Here is a 22,011-nt window from a genome sequence, read left to right as displayed (position 1 = left end):
GCCTCTTCTGAAGAGAGAATCGTTCATTTGTTTTCAGACAGACAATGTCACAACTGTGGCATACATCAATCATCAAGGAGGGACTCACAGTCCTCTGGCTATGAAAGAAGTATCTCGAAATTCTGGTTTGGGCGGAATCCAGCTCCTGTCTAATCTCTGCGGTTCATATCCCAGGTATAGACAATTGGGAAGCGGATTATCTCAGTCGCCAAACGTTTCATCCGGGCGAATGGTCTCTTCACCCAGAGGTATTTCTTCAGATTGTTCAAATGTGGGAGCTTCCAGAAATAGATCTGATGGCGTCTCATCTAAACAAGAAACTTCCCAGGTATCTGTCCAGATCCCGGGATCCTCAGGCGGAAGCAGTGGATGCATTATCACTTCCTTGGAAGTATCATCCTGCCTATATCTTTCCGCCTCTAGTTCTTCTTCCAAGAGTAATCTCCAAGATTCTGAAGGAATGCTCGTTCTGCTGGTAGCTCCGGCATGGCCTCACAGGTTTTGGTATGCAGATCTTGTCCGGATGGCCTCTTGCCATCCGTGGACTCTTCCGCTAAGACCAGACCTTCTGTCGCAAGGTCCTTTTTTCCATCAGGATCTCAAATCCTTAAATTTAAAGGTATGGAGATTGAACGCTTGATTCTTGGTCAAAGAGGTTTCTCTGACTCTGTGATTAATACTATGTTACAGGCTCGTAAATCTGTATCTAGAGAGATATATTATAGAGTCTGGAAGACTTATATTTCTTGGTGTCTTTCTCATCATTTTTCTTGGCATTCTTTTAGAATTCCGAGAATTTTACAGTTTCTTCAGGATGGTTTAGATAAAGGTTTATCCGCAAGTTCTTTGAAAGGACAAATCTCTGCTCTTTCTGTTCTTTTTCACAGAAAGATTGCTAATCTTCCTGATATTCATTGTTTTGTACAAGCTTTGGTTCGTATAAAACCTGTCATTAAGTCAATTTCTCCTCCTTGGAGTTTGAATTTGGTTCTGGGGGCTCTTCAAGCTCCTCCTTTTGAACCCATGCATTCATTGGACATTAAATTACTTTCTTGGAAAGTTTTGTTCCTTTTGGCGATCTCTTCTGCCAGAAGAGTCTCTGAATTATCTGCTCTTTCTTGTGAGTCTCCTTTTCTGATTTTTCATCAGGATAAGGCAGTGTTGCGAACTTCTTTTGAATTTTTACCTAAGGTTGTGAATTCCAACAACATTAGTAGAGAAATTGTGGTTCCCTCATTATGTCCTAATCCTAAGAATTCTAAGGAGAAATCGTTGCATTCTTTGGATGTTGTTAGAGCTTTGAAATATTATGTTGAAGCTACTAAGTCTTTCCGAAAGACTTCTAGTCTATTTGTTATCTTTTCCGGTTCTAGAAAAGGCCAGAAAGCTTCTGCCATTTCTTTGGCATCTTGGTTGAAATCTTTAATTCATCATGCCTATGTCGAGTCGGGTAAAACTCCGCCTCAAAGGATTACAGCTCATTCTACTAGGTCAGTTTCTACTTCCTGGGCGTTTAGGAATGAAGCTTCGGTTGATCAGATTTGCAAAGCAGCAACTTGGTCCTCTTTGCATACTTTTACTAAATTCTACCATTTTGATGTATTTTCTTCTTCTGAAGCAGTTTTTGGTAGAAAAGTACTTCAGGCAGCGGTTTCAGTTTGAATCTTCTGTTTATGTTTTTCATTAAACTTTATTTTGGGTGTGGATTATTTTCAGCAGGAATTGGCTGTCTTTATTTTATCCCTCCCTCTCTAGTGACTCTTGCGTGGAAAGATCCACATCTTGGGTAGTCATTATCCCATACGTCACTAGCTCATGGACTCTTGCTAATTACATGAAAGAAAACATAATTTATGTAAGAACTTACCTGATAAATTAATTTCTTTCATATTAGCAAGAGTCCATGAGGCCCGCCCTTTTTTGTGGTGGTTATGATTTTTTGGTATAAAGCACAATTATTCCAATTCCTTATTTTATATGCTTTCGCACTTTTTTCTTATCACCCCACTTCTTGGCTATTCGTTAAACTGATTTGTGGGTGTGGTGAGGGGTGTATTTGTAGGCATTTTGAGGTTTGGGAAACTTTGCCCCTCCTGGTAGGAATGTATATCCCATACGTCACTAGCTCATGGACTCTTGCTAATATGAAAGAAATGAATTTATCAGGTAAGTTCTTACATAAATTATGTTTTTTTCTGACAAATTTGAAAAAAAACCCTTCAATTTGTCAATCACAGACTATACACTGTTAACTCATGCATATGCTCAGTAGGAGCCACTGCCCCAGAAATGTGCACATAAAAAAAGTAAATTAGGAAGTCTCGTAAAACTGTATACTCTATCTGAATCGTGAAAGTTTAATTTTAACTTTAGTGTCCCTTTAATAGGGGGTATTACAAAAATGCTGCTCCTTAAAATTGAAATGCGTTGGTAGGCATCTAATGCTAAGCTGAGTCTCAAGTGATCAACAGTGTACTTGATTTTTGTAAGATATGCTGTAGTAGATTGTCCTCTATCATTTCCAGTATGTATTGTCTGTGTGTGTGTGTGTCTGTGTGTAGGGGGGTATATAAGGTGCTACTTCAACAGCTTGTCCTCTGTCCTTTCCAGTATTTATTCTATTGCAGGTATGTTGTGCTGTTTTAGCAACTTGTCTTTCTCCTGCCCAGAGTGTATTCTGCGGTGGGTATAATGTGCTGCTTTATAGGGACACTAAACACTATATACAATTCATGCACCTTTTCCTAATCATGAGTGCTGCCATTGTGGAACCTAGGTTACACTGCGGGTATCTGAGAGTTGCTGCACTTGTGCAAACACATCAGCTCATGTAGTGAAAAATCGATTTCATGATGGTGGCACTCATTACTTAGAGTGAGATGGGGAATAACCTCAATACTATGCTTATTAAACCTGCCCAGGGTATGGTGGGTATGATGTGCTTCTTCCATGGCTTGTCTTCTCTCCTGCAAATGGTGTATTCAAAGGCGGGTTTGCTGTGCTGCTTAAACAGCTTGTCCTCTGTCCTGCCCAGAGTCTATTCTTTGGTGGGTTTTATGTCTCTTTCAACAGCTTATATGTCCTTCTCAGTATGCATTCTATGGTGCGTGTGATGTGCTGCTTTAACAGCCTCTCCTCTGCCCTTCTCAGTATGTATTAAGGGCTCGATTTATCAAGCCTTCTCCTGCTCTTAGACTCACAAGAGAACCTGCAGTCTGTATTTATGAAGCAGCGGTCATCAGACAGCTGCTTCCTATCCTCTTATCCACCTCTTAGGTGGAAAATTTCAATCTCCCCAGTCTCGTCCGACCAGGGAGATTGACAACTCCTGCCCACGCGTAATTGACTATGCACAGGCAGGGGGCGGCATTGCACGCAAGTGCAAAATCAATGGTAGATTTTCTGACAAATTTCATAATTCGTTCTATTTTCCTTCCCACAGCCATCAGCCAATCACAAAATGCATATACGTATATTCTGTGAATTCTTTCACAAGCTCAGTAGGAACTGGTGTGCAAATAAAAAGATTGTGCACACTTGGATAACGGAAGTGAATGGGAAAATTGTATAAAATGACATGCTCTAGCTGAAACATGAAAGTTTTTTATTTTGACTTAAGTGTTCCTTTAAGTAAGGAAATTAAAGTACCTTTAAGATAACTGACCTGACCTTAGTTTCAGAGATTTTGCCAGTGGTGGAACTACCATTGTGCTGGGGGCCCATAACAGTCAGTCTATATATAGGCGTGTGCAGAATGTGTACAATCCTAATGCAGGAGAGCCTTTTATTAGTGCAGGCTGCAGGTCCATCTGGGGGCCCATAACAGTCAGTCTATACATAGGCGTGTGCAGAATGTGTACAATCCTAATGCAGCGGAGTCTTTTATTAGTGCAGGCTGCAGGTCCATCTGGGGGCCCATAACAGTCAGTCTATACATAGGCGTGTGCAGAATGTGTACAATCCTAATGCAGCAGAGTCTTTTATTAGTGCAGGCTGCAGGTCCATCTGGGGGCCCATAACAGTCAGTCTATACATAGGCGTGTGCAGAATGTGTACAATCCTAATGCAGCGGAGTCTTTTATTAGAGCAGGCTGCAGGTCCGTCTATTCTAAAAATCATTATACAGACCACTATGTATATTATTACTTTTGCTTACTACTGAGTTACCTTAGGGGGGACCCATAACATTTTTTGCACCAGGGCCCTTTGTTGAATAGGTCCCCTACTGGATTTTGCAAGATAAAGAATTACACCCTGCCATGTACCTTCCTAGTCCAAGTACTATCATGTGCCAGGACATTTGGCAGAAAGTACTTTTTCCTGTGTTTTGCCCTCACCATATTTAGATTGGAGTAGTTTGACAAACGGCTATCTTCATGCTTCAGCAGGCATGCAGTCAGCTCAGATAACCAAAGTTTACATTCAAGGTTAGCTTATTTTTCCCACGGAGCAGAACTTATTCTGGACACTGAGTACAGTAGAGAAGCAAAGTGCAATACTCCTCTTACTTAAAGGGACACTAAACCCAATTTTTTTTTCTTTCATGATTCAGATAGAGCATGCAATTTTAAGCAACTTTCTAATTTACTCCTGCTGTCAATTTTTCTTCTTTCTCTTGGTATCTTTATTTGAAAAAGCTGGATTGTAAGCTTATGAGCCGGCAATCCTGCTTTTTCAAATAAAGATATCAAGAGAACAAAGAAAAATTGATAACACCCAAATTATCTCTTTCTTAACACATTTGTCACAAAAATATTTTTGCAAATCCAAAAAAGTTACATTTGTTTTGTTCGGCTTATTTGAAGTAGTGGAATTAATACATTCGTACAGGTACAAACTCCCAAATCCGGAATACTAAAATCCAAACTTTCACTAATATTTAAATAAAATAAAAAAATTAGCAAAAATTACTATTTGCCCTGCCTGTAAGTCACAAAAGTATATGATATAAAACTACAGTTAGTTACATGGATAAGCTGTATTATGAAATTTAAACTTTTCCTAAATGATAAGTTGACGACGCTCGGTTCCATGACCTCTGCCAACTAGATTTTGGAATAATTTTATTTTTAAAATGGGATAAACTATTTTGAATTCCAAACGTTTCCTGGTCCCACGCAGTTTGAATAAAGGGTTTTCTTTCTGGTACTATAAGATAATTGTCCTGCCTAATATTTTGCTACATTAGAATTGGTTCTCTCTGTACATATCTGAAAAAATGGGCATGACTGTGACAAAATAGTGAGTTGTATGACTGTCATTTATTGAAATTCTTTGCTGGGCAATAAGGCTGCTATTATGTCTGTCCCCCTTTTCATTCTGTATAGCCAATATTATGTTATGTAGCTTCTCTTAAAGGGAAGTGGATGTCAAAATCAAACTATGATAATTCAGATACATCATACAATTGTAAAACTGTCAATTTATTTGTGCTATCAAAATTACCTTTCTCTAGCTATCCTTTGTAAAAATGTAGCTCCTTTCCAAAAGAACATTCTGAGGTAGGCTTAGAAGTATGCATGTTTCTTGAGCACTATAAATATGTGTAATATCAGTTTCCACTGTCATGTCCACCATATGTAATATCTGGTTTAATAGTTTATTATTATTATATTACTATTTTTATATAAAAGTAGATTCCACATCCTATATATACACACACATACACATACCACCGGAGATGTTCAATTGAAATATGGGATATGGAATCTACTTTTATATAAAAATAGGACACTATATTATAGATAGGCTGTCTTCCTAACGCGGATTATGGACTGGTGTAAAAATTCAACGTATAAGGAATGGGTTACTGTAGAACATGCCTTAGCACGAGCAACCCAACTGGGTAGTCACTGTTGGTTATCCACCCAACAGAGGCGATTTGGCCTTCACCCTTCAAAATTGACAACTGACACTTATAAAATTTGGGACAAATACCTAGCAAAAATTCCTACCATTTCCACAAATCCAGCACCGCTGACTCCAAACGGAATCCAATCGTACCGATTCCTAATACACCAAACTCAACATATACCCTTACTCTAACATCTATGGCTCCTTGCTACAATATTTTGTTGTCTGGTAAAATAAGATCTAATACGGACCTACAAGAATTACATACAGAGGTATTCGGCCATTGGTTCAGATATCAACATTTAAAGCACTTCATAGACAATCATACTGACAAAAAGAACAGACCCCTCACAGCCTATGAAACATTATGTTACTCCAACTCCCTTACGAGGGATCTTTGTCACTATCATACAAATTACCATTATCATATCACTCAAGAAACTTACCTTCTTACACATGTAAATGGGAATCTGAGCTACAGACCCCATCCCTTCAGAAGTACTGGCTTCGAATATTTCAAAATATGACAAAATCTGTATCCTCTATGCAAGTTATGGAGATGATTGCCAAACTACTATGTAGGTGGTACCTTACCCCATCCAGATTGGCCACCATTTTTAAAAACTCATCTCCCGATTGCTGGAGAGCTTGCAATAACCCTGGCACCTTCCTGCATATTTGGTGGGACTGCCCCTGTATAGCTCATTTCTGGTCCCAGTTAATTACAGAAATAAAAAAAGTCATAGGGATTACATTACCTAATGACCCAATATTTATTTTATTTAACAAATTCCCGAAAGTCAACTGTAAACTACGACTCCAGCTGTTATTTATAATGGTAACTCCTGATCCCACAACATTGGAAACAGTCTCCCCCACCCTCGCCATGTGGAGGGATATTGTCTCTTCCATGCTATTATTAGAGAGATATTTTGTTCTTACTAAAAGACTGGATGATTACCTATCAATCTCTTTCATTTTGGAAGATTATCTAGCCTCCATTAGGAATTATACCTGATCATTTTGACATGAGTGAGGCCTAACTCAGATGTTCTCCTCTACTCTCCCCCACCCCCCCCCCTTGACATCCCCCTACTTTACTATAGTTTCTAGAGAATATTTAATGAATAACAAAATATCCTCACTGCCTTACATCTTTAATGCAATTTGGAGCTGCTTGATTATGTTATGTTATGATTTTGAACTTTGTTTTACTCTACTCAAGTCTATTTTAATGTTATTACATGTTTTTACTGCGCCAATGATGTAACATTTTGAATATGTTTGTAACTTCAACTACATCATCTGTTAATAAAAAATAGGACACTAATTAATAAACTATTAAACCATATATCACATATGGTGGACATGTATGTATATGTGTGTGTGTGTATATATATATATATATATATATATATATATATATATATATATATATATATATATATATATATATATATATATATATATATATATATATAAAAACAAAGTCCCAATATGAATCTGCCCTCCTGGGGTTAACCACCTAGCTGTTCAGCTTGTATAAATAGACATCCAAAGAAAACGGCAACAGACAAGGATTTTCACCAAAACTTGTAATCAAATTTATTGACATTTCGGGGATATATCTCCCCTTCTTCAGAACGTTCTGAAGGAGGAGAGGTATATCCCCAGAAAGGTCAATACATTTGATTACAAGTTTTGGTTAAAATCCTGGTCTGTTGCTGTTTTCTTTTAGAGATATATATATATATATATATATATATATATATATATATATATATATATACACATACACACACACACACAAACACTGCACCTTTTGTGTGACATTTAGTTTAGTTCTAGCTATTATTGTTTTTATTGCTTACTTTTGTTCCAGCTTTGTGTTTTTTACTGTTTTGTATTTTATTGCGACCCTTCTCAATGTCATTATGCATGTATAGGTAAAAATATTGTACTTGCAACAAATCATTTTCTTCATACTTTTAAAGGGACAGTGTACATCAGTTTTCATATAACAGCATGTAATAGACACCACTATAAAGAAGAATATGCACAGATACTGATCTAAATATCAAGTATAAAAACTTACTTAGAAGCTCCCAGTTTAGCACTGTTGATGAGGTTAAGCTGGGACACCTAGTGAAATGGGAAACAAGGATAGCATACACCCCCCTTCCCTGCATATTAAAAGACAGATGACATAAACAGGAGCCAGCAGGAGTCTGTAAATGAGCGTATACATCTGACACTGTGGGGCTTGGTTAGGAGTCTGAAAATCAACAGAATGTTATTTAAAAAAAAAAAAAAAAAAGCAAAACTATACATTGTTACAGAAACACTCCCAGATGGGCTGTATAAATGGATCATATACAAAACATTTATGCAAAGAAAAATCTAATGTATAATGTCCATTATCATATAAAGACCAGTCAAGACACAACTACTTCTCAGACTCTGTTTGTTCGTCTTTCTCTATCCAAGGCTAAAATAAATGGTGTCTATATAGGGGAAGGGGGTTACAAACCCTTTTGAATTTCTACCTTCTTTACTGTTATGTGTATTAAGGAAATTAATTTATTTTGTACATCTACACACTTTAATCTTGTGTTTTATGGTAATTTGTCTGAGTATTTGATGTCCTGTTGTTCAGCAACATGTTTTTAACATTTGTTAATAGGTGAAGGCCCTTATTGGCTGTATGCTCTTTCATGCGAGTCTGCAACTGATAGTTTTGAAGCAGAGGTTTCAACCACTGCTTCCTGACCCCTCTCTGGCTGTGCAGGGGTGTTGGATTGATTGATGAGACCAGAGTGATTGATGAGCCCTGCTTTTGCACAGTTGGTTTTACTGGAGCAGGGTGAATCCGCACATGTAACAATAAGTATGGGCTGTGAATGCTGCCTGCAATTTGCAATCCTGGGTAGACAGGTTCACTATCTGTAAACATTGTCCGTCCAGGCAATGATAAGCCTGCTCCTAAGTGTACTATATGAAGTCTTATAGACGTCTTGTTCCTCCTCTAGTGTGTGGACCTGAGCTGCAATGAGCTGACTGAAATTACTTTGCCTGAGAACCTGCCTCCCAAACTGCAAGAACTGGACCTCACTGGAAATGCCCGTTTGCTTCTAGACCACAAAACACTTGAGCTTTTGAAGTAAGTAGTAGTAATGGAGATAAGGCCTCACACTTCATACATTTAGCAAGTACAGAGTGGGCGTGTTGATAATGATGATTATTAGACTTTTATTAGTGCTGACAAATGTCCTTAGAGCTAAACATTGGAGCATTATACACACAGTATGATAAATTCACTAATATGTTATTTTATGCAAATGAATCGCCAAAGCACCATCGGTTTTCGATTTCTTAGTGAATGGGCTTTGAAGAATAACATAAGTGTTGGTAATATGGGCATGCCATGGGGAGGGGGCAAGGAAATATACATTATTCAACCATTATTATATCAGTGGCTGCATGTGCAGCAGGAGAGTGCTGCTTGTTTTACATTTGAGCTATGCAGTTTTAAAAACGTTAGCAAGTACCAAGAGAAAGAGGTACATTTAATCCTGAGAATCAGTTTGGCACCTTTTAAGTGAGGGCTTCACAAAGTCTAGGAGCTAGTTCAATAATTTAGGACTTTCATTTCTCCTACAATGCTACGGAGCAGTAGTAGACTACTACACTGTATATATTTTTTAGGAAGTTGCACTGATGCTTAATTTCTAGTGTCCAGGAAAGAAAACAAATCACAAATCTCAAACAATAGTAATGTCAAAAACCTTTAATCCATTTTATGAACAGTTGCAGCAGTGAATAAATATGCACAAGGTGGGCTACAGTTACTACAGAAACACTGTAGAAGTGGCATTGGGTAAAATCAGGGAGTCCAAAGGCTAATAAGTCCAAATCACAGTCTTCCATAATAGACCTGTAATTTCATAGATACTGTAAGGAAATGCTTTTAAACATTAACCACACTAATGCTTATAAAACAAAATAAATTGCCTATTGCTAGACCATAAATACTTGACACTTAATCTGTAAAGGTCACCCTGAAGAATTTATTTGTCACGTATTGTAAATACCAATGCTATTCCTAGGTCTGGCTTGGCAAAATTGCAATGTATGTGGTGTATAAGAAGCACATATGGGTTTCATGTTAGAGACAGTTTGTGCAGATAGTCCTTAAAAGGACATTAAACCATTTTAGACTGTAATAAAAAAAAAATGTTTGTTGTAGAAATTTTTTTTGCAGTATACTTGTATTTATTTTCTCCCCTTTTCATGTAATTTAACTCTGAGCATTGTCGGCTTTCCAATTCTACTTAGTTAATGTAAAGTGATGTGTGTGTCCATATTGAAACCTTGATTGCCCTTATCGATTTCTTCTTCAGAGGACAATTAGGGACAGATAAAAAATTAGGCAATAAAGTTTCCAAACATTGTTTTGTGCAACCAGTGGCTGCTTAGAAAGCCTATTAGGTAGTTACTTTAAAGTGCCATACAACTAGCTGACCTGAATACATATCTGTAAAGATACTTGTGTGGAAGCATTGTGTGTTTGCAAAAAGCCAGTTAATACACTTTTTAAGTATTTTAGTTTCTAGTCCTCCCTTCCTTATCAGCACTTTTTTTGCTGGTTTATCACACCTGGTGTCTCTATGATGACCCTCTTGCTGTGTGTCTGTCCAAAGACACAATCTATGTAAGTTGTATCAATGTATTTGTCAGAATATTCAGAGTTAACATATGTGTTTAGTGGGAATCAGACCATTGTATTTAACACCATAGTTTTAAGGGTAGATCAGAAGAAACCCTTTCATAAGGCTGCTGTGCAGAACAGAAAAATCAAAGGAGGCGCCTCATGGTGGAATATTTAACATCCAAAGTGTACACCTTAAACTGCAAAATCCAAAGTGGCAACTCACCTGTAATAAAGCACTATCATGAGTGCTAAAAGGGCAGACCAGATACTCAGTCGTCCAGGAGATTTCCCTCCGCAAATCCCAAGCTCTCGTCACTGTGATGCTTGTATAAGCATGTAAGTTGGTAGAGGAAATAACAGGAGCATATGTGTTGAGTTCATAATAAAAGCATTTATTAAAACAAAGCGACACGTTTCTCAGTGCTTAAGAACTCCTGTTGTGAACAAAGGTTACCTAAACAATATTACCTAAAAATAATTATAATTTGCAAATTACACATATAAAATATGCAATGTTTGTAAAGTATAGCATAAATGCACAATAATTCTATATTCTGTATGAAATGTGTATAAAAAGAATGAGAGGCATAACAAAAATACATCTGTATGTATATGGACATAAATATCTTTGTTTGCACCCTTCAAACAAATACTTCAAATAACATAGGTACTGAAATTGAATACACCGTTATAATAGTGTCTTTATATTCGTTTAGTAGATAACAAAAACAAATAATAAAAGGTAAAAAATAATAAAATAATGTTCTGAGAATTAAAGACCAAATAATGATTAAAATAAGGAAGAAATAATTGAAAATAAACAAACAAACCTACCTCTCACTACTAGTTTACAAACATGTCTGGTATTCAGGTTCATGTGACAAGTGCAGACAATTACAACCAATAGGGACCCAGTTTATCTCACAAATGGACCAGCCAATTCAAACATCAGACCAATCTCATACTTGTACACATCTGACATAATCACACGCACTGCCCATTATCCAATCCACAAGTGCAGATAATTGCAGCAAATCGGAACTTAGTTTGTGTCTGATGGACCAGCCTATTCAAACATCAGACCAATCCCATACTAGTACATATTTGACAAGATCATACCCACTACAAAATACAAATAACCAAAAAAAACTCCCATTTAGAATGTTACCACATAGTTTATAATTCAGACAACAATTTACAGAATCCAAGGCGGAGATTCAATCCGTCCCCAGCTGGTGTTCCCTAGCGGTCTCCCATTCTGGCCCTGCTTAGCTTCCAAGATCAGACAGGATTGGGTGTATTTAGAACAGTGTGGAGATAAGCCTCCACTTCTACAAACCAATCAAACTACAATGAGAATATATAAGAGTGCGTATTGAAACACATTAATACATTTATCAACATGTGTCAACAGAAACTCCTCACCGCTAGCTCTGAAACACCCCATTGTTAAAACAGCCAAATAATATAACGAATGCTCCCCTATAATTATATCAAACAAATACACATGAGACAGAGGTTGAATAATAAAACAATTTGTGATATTACCAAAAATCAGATATTAAACTCCCCATATGTTCCCTAAAACCACAGACTGAAAATACAAGTACTTCCCTAAAAGTATTTGTAACAATACTCATAACACAAGCAGTGATAAAATAATAAATTAATCTGTGATTATATTGGTGAATCAAGTAGAACCCTAATCCCTATGTGACATATTAATATCTACTCTATAAATAAATAAATGTATATATATGTGTGTGTGTGTGTTTATCTCACTATATAACTAATTTAATAAAAAATATCTTGTCAACTTACACGTTCAGTGAGTACCAAAAATCAGATCCTAAACTCCCCATGTGTTCCCTAAAACCACAGACTGAAAAGGCAACAAGTGCTTCCCTACAATTGTTTTAAAAAATACTCATAAAACAAGCAGTGATAAAAAAAATAATTAATCTGCGATTATGTCAGTGAGTCAAAAGTCACGACTGCTGTGGTCTGGGAATAATTCCTTTGATCTTTATTCTTAACGCTGATAAGGCCTGTTGGAATTTTTAATTACATTAGGTTTTAGTAAGATTTGGCTAAGACTTACAGTACAGGTTTTTCATATGCTGAAGTATAAATATAGATTGTTATAGTTTTAGTGACCAAATAATTGTGATTTTATTAAATTCTAGAGGTGAATATATTTGTTTAACTTCTTACTACTATATAACTGTGCGTTCCTATCCAGGCAGTGCTAGCCACTTTCATAATGTCAGTACTTTTTAATGCTGTTATCTGATAAAGGCAAATTGGGGACAGGTATGTTAAAGGGTTCGTTTTGAGAAGTCAGCAGAGTGCATTTCAAATTGTGAGAATTGAAAAAAAAAATCCTCAGTTAGAGCTAAATTACATGAAAGGAGGGCAAAATAAATAATAAAACTATTTTGCATTACGCATAACTAAACATTTGATATAAAAATCTCATGATGTTAACTGTCCCTTTTAGTTCAGAGGGAAATGGACGCTAAAGTAATTTCTTCCTTTGTTGCATCTCTCTGTTTTTGTTAAAACATGTTCCTGTACTACAGCCAAACTTTTTTTGTCTACATTTGGGATGCTTGTTACTGTTTATCAACCAGTGTACAAGCAGTCCTGAAGGCCCAGTTGTACATAGAAACCTTTCCAGTTGGCTTCATAATAAAAAATAAACACCTTAAAGGACCAGTAAATACATTAGATTTGCATAATCAACTAATGTATGATAAAAAGACATGTAATAGCACTTACTTTGAACTTCAAATGGAGTAGCCGTTTTTTTTCTGACAAATTTCAAAGTTATGATTATTTCCACTCCCCCTGTACCATGTGACAGCTATCAGCCAATCACTAATGCATATACATATATTCTATGAACTCTTGCACATGCTCAGTAGGAGCTGTTGACTCAAAAAGTGTAAATATAAAAAGACTGCACATTTTGTTAAAGTAAGTAAATTGGAAAGTTGTTTAAAATTACCTGCTCTATCTAAATCATGAAAGTGTAATTTGACTTGAGTGTCCTTTAAAGTGCCATAAAACATGTTGATATCTGTGCAGATCCTAAAATAAAGTATTTTTAAAATAATTTTCAAAAATAAGCAAAAGTAGTTATAGCCATGCTGTCTGGAGTATTCTGATCCACTCCCCCTTATACGTATTTGGTATCTGCAACACAGGCATTGTATTTCACAGCAGCTTATTTGCTTTTAGGCATGCTCCAGCAGAAAATCAATGTGTACTTCTGCATTCTACCAAAGCAATGGTAGAAATAGCTACAGTCATAGAAGGAAATGTGTGGGGGGAGTTAGAGCTGTACAATTCGGAAACTTAAAAGAAAGGGTTAATTGCGGGCACTGCAGTATAAATTTGCAGGTAAAGTAATTCAAGTACATATTTTTGTCTCTATTCCAGCTTGTTTTATGTCCCTTTTAAATTTAACCTATATCATTTAAAATAATAAGATGTTTAAATAGTGCTCTATCATATTTGTGAACATTTTCTGTATAGTTTTCTTTCCTTTAAAGTAATGTAATGTAGAACTGGCCAAGGGTCCTGGTGCAAGAATCCCCCCTTCCAAAGTAATAGTAATAATACCAATCCGTTTATAAAAAGTAATTGCACAGTCACAAATTTGACATTAATATTTGTCAATGCCGCCAATAGAGAGAAATGTACAACATGGTGATGCACTGCACATAACCTACATTCCTAATGCTTGGCAGGCATATCATATGCAGAGTTATCACAAAACTTGTAAAAAAGAGTGCATTATGCAGAATTGTTTTCTATTCTAGTCCTATATATGGCAATCGGGGCTGTGTACCAACAAACTGAGTTGCACACATGCAGTCCCCAGAAGACCTGTTGGGAATTGTGTTTTGAGAGATAGTAGCTGAGCGTATTGCACTTGCGGTGCTCACATTTCAACTAGCCACTTAACACCATATATTTTAAGGCAAGGTTTACGTCATGTACAGACAGATGTGCCGGGAAACAAATGTGCAGGGCTTGTGCGCAGTCAAAATTACTATGATGTGGACTGCACTCTGTAAAAAGTAGAAGTGCAGTGGACCATGGAAGAAAATGTTAAAGGGACAGTAAACTCCAAAATTCTTGTTGTTTAAAATGATAGATAATCTCTTTATTGTCCCAATCCCCAGTTTTGCACAGCTAACATGGTTATAATATACTTGTTACCTCTGTGATTACCTTGTATCTAAGCCTCTGCAGATTGCCCCCTGACCACATGACTTTTAATTTATTATCTATTGACTTTCATTTTAGCCAATTAGTGCTGTGTTGTGCACAACTTCACAGGTGTGAGCATACTGTTATCTTTATGGCCCACATGAACTAGCAGTCTCCTGTTGTGAAAAGCAAATAAAAAAGCATTTGATAAGCGGCTGTCTGTGGTGGCTTAGAAATGTAGAGGTTTAAATGGACAGTTTACCCAAAAAATTCTCCCCTTTAATTTGTTCCCAATGATCCATTTTACCTGCTGGAGTGTATTAAATTGTTTACAAGTATTTCCTTTACCCTTATGTTGACATTTGAAATAGTTGATTTAGCCTGTGGTATCCCCACCTATTCTAAAAGTTTCTGGCCTTAGGGTCAAGCTATAGATAAGCTGTGTAAACACAACCAGCAGAAGAAATTACACTCCCAGTGGGGTATAGAAGAGATAAGGTAATAAAATGTTAAATTTTCATTGTTCTCTCCAAGTATTGGTCTTTGGTTTACAGACAGATATAAGATAAAGAAGCAGGTATATGTACACAATGTGATAAAGTAATGAGATCCGATTATTTGATTTTTTTGGTTGTGGGTTCAAAACACAAAACCAGCTAATTCATATACATAAAAAGCTAATTCTCATACATTGTATACTCTGTAACTGGTAATTGGCAATGCATTAAGGGAAAACTATTCCCTTTAAATGTTATAAAGTATATTAAACGATAACAATTTTAGGGTTGACTGTCCCTTTTAAGAAAAGAAAAATCAAGCAGAGGCGCGTTACATACACATAAAAAAATATATATAAAAAAAAAAGGTCTATTTATATAACAGTCTTGGTTATGCAAAATTGGGGAATGGTAAATAAAGGGATTATCTATCTTTTTAACCCTTTAAGGACACAGCTTTCAGTTTGCTCAATTGTTTTATGACGGAAAAATTCCGTCATATGTCCGTAAGAGGTTAAACAATACCATTGTTGGTGTTTACTATCCCTTTAACAGCATATGAACAGCTTACTAAAATAGAAAACAAAATGTGGTAACATGCATAACAGAAAATTCCATAACTAGTCATATATATACAATATACATATAGCTAGAACATAACACTATAATTACAAGGGTGTGTTAAGGAGGTAACGCTTTGGATCAAAACAAAACTGAATATTTAAAGGGGTATGAGTGCAAAAATGGTCTAATGTGGTTCATCAATATATTATTCCACTACAGCTTGCATGTTTGTGTGTTTAACCCCTGTAGAGTAGTTAAACTCATAGTTAAAGTTAATTCCAGAGCGGATCCATCTCCAACTTCAAGTAAGTTTTATCAACCCAGTTGCATATCTGGTCAACCAATGTAAATGTTTGATAATAGAAGTAAAGTCTCTTAAAATGATCTATCTGAACCATAAATGTTTAACTTTGAGTTTCATGTCCATTTAACCTACATTTTCTGACTTATTTGCTGTGTTGTAGACACATGTTGAGTTGTATTGTTAAAAAGAAGTACCATGCACACACAATTGCTGCCATATAAATGCTCTGCTTTATGTAGATCTGCCTGCAATCAGTCATTTAAAGTTACATTTATTTATATTGCAATGGAAAATATGATGCAAATTATTTTCTTTGTTTGAACACAGCTGTACTAGTCTCTTGTTATGTGTGCAACTTTTCTTTATATTCTCCAAGGGATTAAACTACAAAAAAATCCATTGTGGCCCACCTTAAAAAGTTTGAATACTCTTTGTCTAAAATGAAATTGCTTGCAGATTTGTATGTAAAAGAAAAAAAAGTTGTACTTAAAATGTGCTGTAACAGAATTGTAACTTGAAGACAGACCTAGGTAAAGCTGCAAATTACACCATATGAAATGTGGGGGGGGGGGGGGGGATTCATTTTTAGGTCATTTTCTATGGTGTACATGGAATAGATCATTATTTCCTAAATATAAAAATAAGTCCACATTTTATTGCCCCACATTTTAAGGGCCATAATAGTAAAAAGATGACCCTACACTGCTCTATCTTTGACCCCTACAAAGGGTTTAAACACATAGCAGAGGTACTGCTTGAGACCTGCAGAGCACTGCTGGTCCGGAGGCAAAACCGCCACTGATCCAATCAGCAGTGCTAGTTGCATGACTCTGCTATGTAACTGGCACTGGGGGGTTAAACACACAATTGTACAAGGTCAGTAGTCTTAAAATGACATAATCTAATGAATTACAGCATGTCATTTTTTTCTACTATAATTTAACACCAGTTCGCCTTCCCAGTACCCCATAATTTAGGGTTGTATACCTATATCGTTCAATAAAACATATAAATGATACATTTTATCATCTGATTTTAAATTAGTGTCACTTTGCACCATCTTGCAATGTATGCAGAAAATGAGGAGCCTATGTACCCATAAAAATATTAGATACATTTTAAGATTACACAAAGGGGGTGGCATAACCCATTTTGACAATGTTTCTACTGTTGCCCAAAAAAAAAATAATCACCAAACATAGATTAGTTGAACCAAAAGAAATTATTCTTTATAGTATTTTACAAAATATCATCTACTTTTACCCCCCCCCCCCAGTCATCCTGTTTTATTTTGATAAATAAACTGTTTATGACTGTAAACAACCATGTATGTAATAGTTATAGCATAAACCAATGGTGGCCAACTTCCTAATACAGGGGGGCTGCAAATCATCATTTCAGAAGCCTTAGAGCTGCATATAATTTAATAGCTAATTAAACACACAGATAATGATTTCCTAAATGTGTCAAGAGGCAGAGTGTTAGTTTTCTGCTCTTCTCCCGTCCAAGGGCTCTTCAGTTCTGGAGACCTAGTTTTCCCATCCTCAGTAGTTTTGCTTTTTCCTATGGCCACACAACTATGGCACACATTTTTAGTTCTGCTCCTTCCTAGGGCCACACAAACTAGTGCAGAGGCCTCATGTGGCCATCCCTGACATTAACCACATAACTCAATGAGGCTAGAAGTTGCTCCCAGATGATCGTTATTGCTATGACATTCACTTAATAGTGGTATGGACATGAAACCTCTTGAGTGGTGGGACCCCACTCTTTTCAAATGACGGGGTCTTATGATATATTTATATGATGAAGGGTTAATAAAGGTCTTAAAGGGAAAGTGTACACCAATTTTCATATAAATGAATATATAGACACTACTATAAAGAAGAATATGCACAGATTCTAAAAATCCATTATAAAACCTTTTAAAAACTGACCTAAAGCTCCCAGTTTCGCACTGTTGATGAGGTTAGGCTGGGACATCAAGTGAAATGGGTTGAGTAAGCAGGAACCCCCCCACACACACACACACACACACACACACACTGTATATGTAAAGACAGATTCCACAAAATGGAGAAGCAGGAATCTGTAGACATCAGTATACATCTGATACTTTGGGGCTTGGATAGGAGTCTGAAAATCAGCACAATGTTATAAAAAAAAAATAAGCAAAACTATACTTTGTTACAAAAACACTCCCAGATGGTCTGTATAAATGAATCATCTACAAAACATTTATGCAAAGAAAAATGTATAATGTATAATGTCCCTTTAAAACCCCCATTTAAAAATAAAAAATATCTGCTGTGAGGTATTTGTCATTGTGAAAAATCAGCTGGCAGCCGTACAGATACAAGACCACTCATTTGAAAGATGGGGGTTGCTGCTTTAAAAAAAATAGTTCTTTCGGCAGATTGCCTGCTAGACGTGCGACACCTCCTTTGAAAGTGGTGCCTCTTGACCAATTGTAAAGTAAATTTTGGGGTGCTAGGGGCCCATTTATAGCGCAGAACACCATAAAATCCACCTACGGGGTGAAACTGCTTAGACCGGAACAAAGTTCCGATGTAAACATTTGCTGGAAAACTAAATCACACGATCGTTTATGCAATCACGTGATTTCAAGGCTGGAATTGGATCATGCAGGACTACCTACGCTGCTAGGAACCCCCCCCCACCTTAGTCCATTTTCTCATTATATAAAAGTAGGAGGCCACAGGATGCCGTATACTGTATGGTTTGACGTTCCATGCTGTCATTTAGCGGCATTTAAACCACAGGACGGCATGGAACATTTTAACAGCGTTTGGAGGTTAAAGGACTCGGAGGAATGATACACGTTTAAAATTGAGTTATCACTGTTTTATGCGTGTGTGCTATCTTTAGAGGATAGAGGCCACTACCCCAAAACAGTAAATATATTTGGTAGGTGATTGCCACTTTTATTTACATGTATTTACCTTTCTAAAAATACACTTTTCTTTATTCATTTTTTATGTTTTTTATAGCAACATCCGATGTTTCAAGGTGGATCAACCTTCATGTGGGTTCTCTGCAAGTGAATCATCCGGTGCCCCAGCTGTGTGGAGTCATGGATATACAGAGGCATCTGGAATAAAAAACAAGTATGTCACTGTGTTTAGCAGACTATACCTCACAGTTGAGTTTTACTCACTGTGTCCTCCTTTGTGTTATGGGTGGGGAACACTAGCACTTAACAACCAGCAGAAAGTTGTTCAGTCCAAATCATTTCCAGTAATCTCCTTTTACTAATGTTTGAGGACTAGAGGTCCCAATTGAATCTCTGCATAATTTGTGTCAGCTACTCTAGCAGCAGCTATTCTGAAGTACATATTGTAAAGTAAACACATGAAAACTTGATTCAGATGAGACATAAGTGGGAGTATAGAGTGTTTCAATTTGTTTTCATTTAGAAAAAGTGCCTAATTATGCAAGAATGTTAAAAACAAAACAATAGAGTTTGGAGCTGCATTCTGCCCTTGCAGCAAATTTGAATAGCAGGGTAAATGTCACTACTGATGAATGAGAATGTGGGAAAGGGCCTGTTTCTCACGTGAAAGGAGCGCAGGCCTTAAATTTACAAATCAGGCCAGACAGTGACGTCAGACTGTGCACATTGCTAAGGGACTAGTGTAACTGATGCTGCATGCCTTCACTGGACAGCCTGTACAATGCTTCTTGTAGGACAGAGACCCACATTTCATCAGCATTCATTGGGAGCTGAAAGGATGTGCATTCAAGTGGCTGCATGAAGCATGATATCAGCTGTGAGGAATGTTAACTGCTTGCTAGCCACCTGCTCATAAGGATCCCTGCATAACTATACAGTATTAAAGCACTTTTACACTAGAAGTATCCACATAGTTGTCCCCGTATTACAATTTTTCATGTTTTGTTTTATTTTTTCCCCTTTTTTATTTTTGACAATTTCTTAGGCATTACATGGTTACAAGCTGAAAGTAACTGCATCATGATATCTAGGAAGCATTTTGTCAAATAATAGTGCAGCTTTATTATAAAATTAGTATTTATTTTAAGTTTTTTGTTTTCTTTCTTTTCACTGATTTTCCTGCCTCCCAGAACTAAAGGACATTTGCTATACTAAATACAAACCTGTCTGTGTGAATTGGCACATGCATTAAGGGAGAAGGGGATCTCTTCCTCATACCTTATGGGGGCTTAGCACAGATTCTGCTCAATAAATTAATCAATTATTAAGCAGGTTTAATACACACACACAAAAACACCTGGAAACAATGCTGATTTTCAGATATTTTAAGCCACAGCACAGATAATTCATTTTAAGGGAATAAATCGATGTGGAAGCTCAAAGCAAGTGCGTGAGAGTTTGTCACTCTCACCGGAACTACTCCCTCCATGGGTGAGCTGAAATAGCTAGAATCAGAAAAAAATGTATTTATTTAAACTTGCAGGATATAACAGTATTATGTGCTGTTATTTACAAACTGATTTATATTCTGTGGTGCGTCTAACTGTACTTTAATGACCCTTTAGTGTATTTTTTTAGTTGGAATAATTTTAAAGTCTATTTATACAGATAGGGAAGAGTTATGTTGTACATTTTTATGTGAACTTTTCACTGGAGTGGGCCGACCTTACAAAATAGACTGCTGTTATGGTTAAATGGGGGCTTGCCCATTAAGGTGTGTATTAGAGTATTGTACTGTACTCTAAATTAACTTCTTCCGTATCCATAGATTGTGTGTTGCATCACTTTTGGTCAACAACTTCTGTGATAACCGTGAAGCAGTATACGGTGTATTTGATGGGGAACGCAACGTGGAGGTGCCTAGTCTGCTGCAGTGCACAATGAGCGACATCCTGGCTGATGAACTGCAGAAGACCAAGAGCGAGGAAGAATACATGGGGAACACATTCCTTGTCATGCAAAGGTCTGCACAGTTTATATCTACTGCTTTTATTCTAAAAAATGTTTGAGATTTCTTTTTATTTATATGGTTTACATATATATCTAAGTAATCAAATTAATGTTTCTTTCATGTAATTAACAAGAGTCCATGAGCTAGTGACGTATGGGATATACATTCCTACCAGGAGGGGCAAAGTTTCCCAAACCTTAAAATGCCTATAAATACACCCCTCACCACACCCACAAATCAGTTTTACAAACTTTGCCTCCAAGGGAGGTGGTGAAGTAAGTTTGTGCTAGATTCTACGTTGATATGCGCTCCGCAGCAAGTTGGAGCCCGGTTTTCCTCTCAGCGTGCAGTGAATGTCAGAGGGATGTGAGGAGAGTATTGCCTATTGAATGCAGTGATCTCCTTCTACGGGGTCTATTTCATAAGGTTCTCTGTTATCGGTCGTAGAGATTCATCTCTTACCTCCCTTTTCAGATCGACGATATACTCTTATATTTACCATTTCCTCTACTGATTCTCGTTTCAGTACTGGTTTGGCTTTCTACAAACATGTAGATGAGTGTCCTGGGGTAAGTAAGTCTTATTTTCTGTGACACTCTAAGCTATGGTTGGGCACTTTATTTATAAAGTTCTAAATATATGTATTCAAACATTTATTTGCCTTGACTCAGAATGTTCAACTTTCCTTATTTCCAGACAGTCAGTTTCATATTTGGGATTATGCTTTAATTATCATATTTTTCTTACCTCAAAAATTTGACTTTTTCCCTGTGGGCTGTTAGGCTCGCGGGGGCTGAAAATGCTTCATTTTATTGCGTCATTCTTGGCGCGGACTTTTTTGGCGCAAAAATTCATTTCGTTTCCGGCGTCATACGTGTCGCCGGAAGTTGCGTCATTTTTTTGACGTTATTTTGCGCCAAAAATGTCGGCGTTCCG

The 22,011-nt window shown here is 36.8% G+C and overlaps 1 protein-coding gene across 1 annotated transcript in view; it reads left to right on the top strand.

Moving 5' to 3' along the window:
* The window catches only part of PHLPP1 (PH domain and leucine rich repeat protein phosphatase 1), a 533,157-nt gene that overhangs the window by 463,993 nt on the left and 47,153 nt on the right, over window positions 1-22,011 (top strand). The window contains exons 17-19 of the mRNA XM_053714638.1: window positions 8,883-9,013; window positions 19,162-19,278; window positions 20,893-21,087. Coding sequence (XP_053570613.1) covers window positions 8,883-9,013; window positions 19,162-19,278; window positions 20,893-21,087 — 443 coding nt within the window. The remainder of the gene's footprint in view (window positions 1-8,882; window positions 9,014-19,161; window positions 19,279-20,892; window positions 21,088-22,011) is intronic.

This window comes from Bombina bombina, chromosome 5 (genome assembly GCF_027579735.1).
Source record: "Bombina bombina isolate aBomBom1 chromosome 5, aBomBom1.pri, whole genome shotgun sequence".
NCBI classification, from domain to species: domain Eukaryota; kingdom Metazoa; phylum Chordata; class Amphibia; order Anura; family Bombinatoridae; genus Bombina; species Bombina bombina.
The sequence above is the reverse complement of the archived record's forward strand: the minus strand, read 5'-3'. Positions and strand labels throughout refer to the sequence as shown.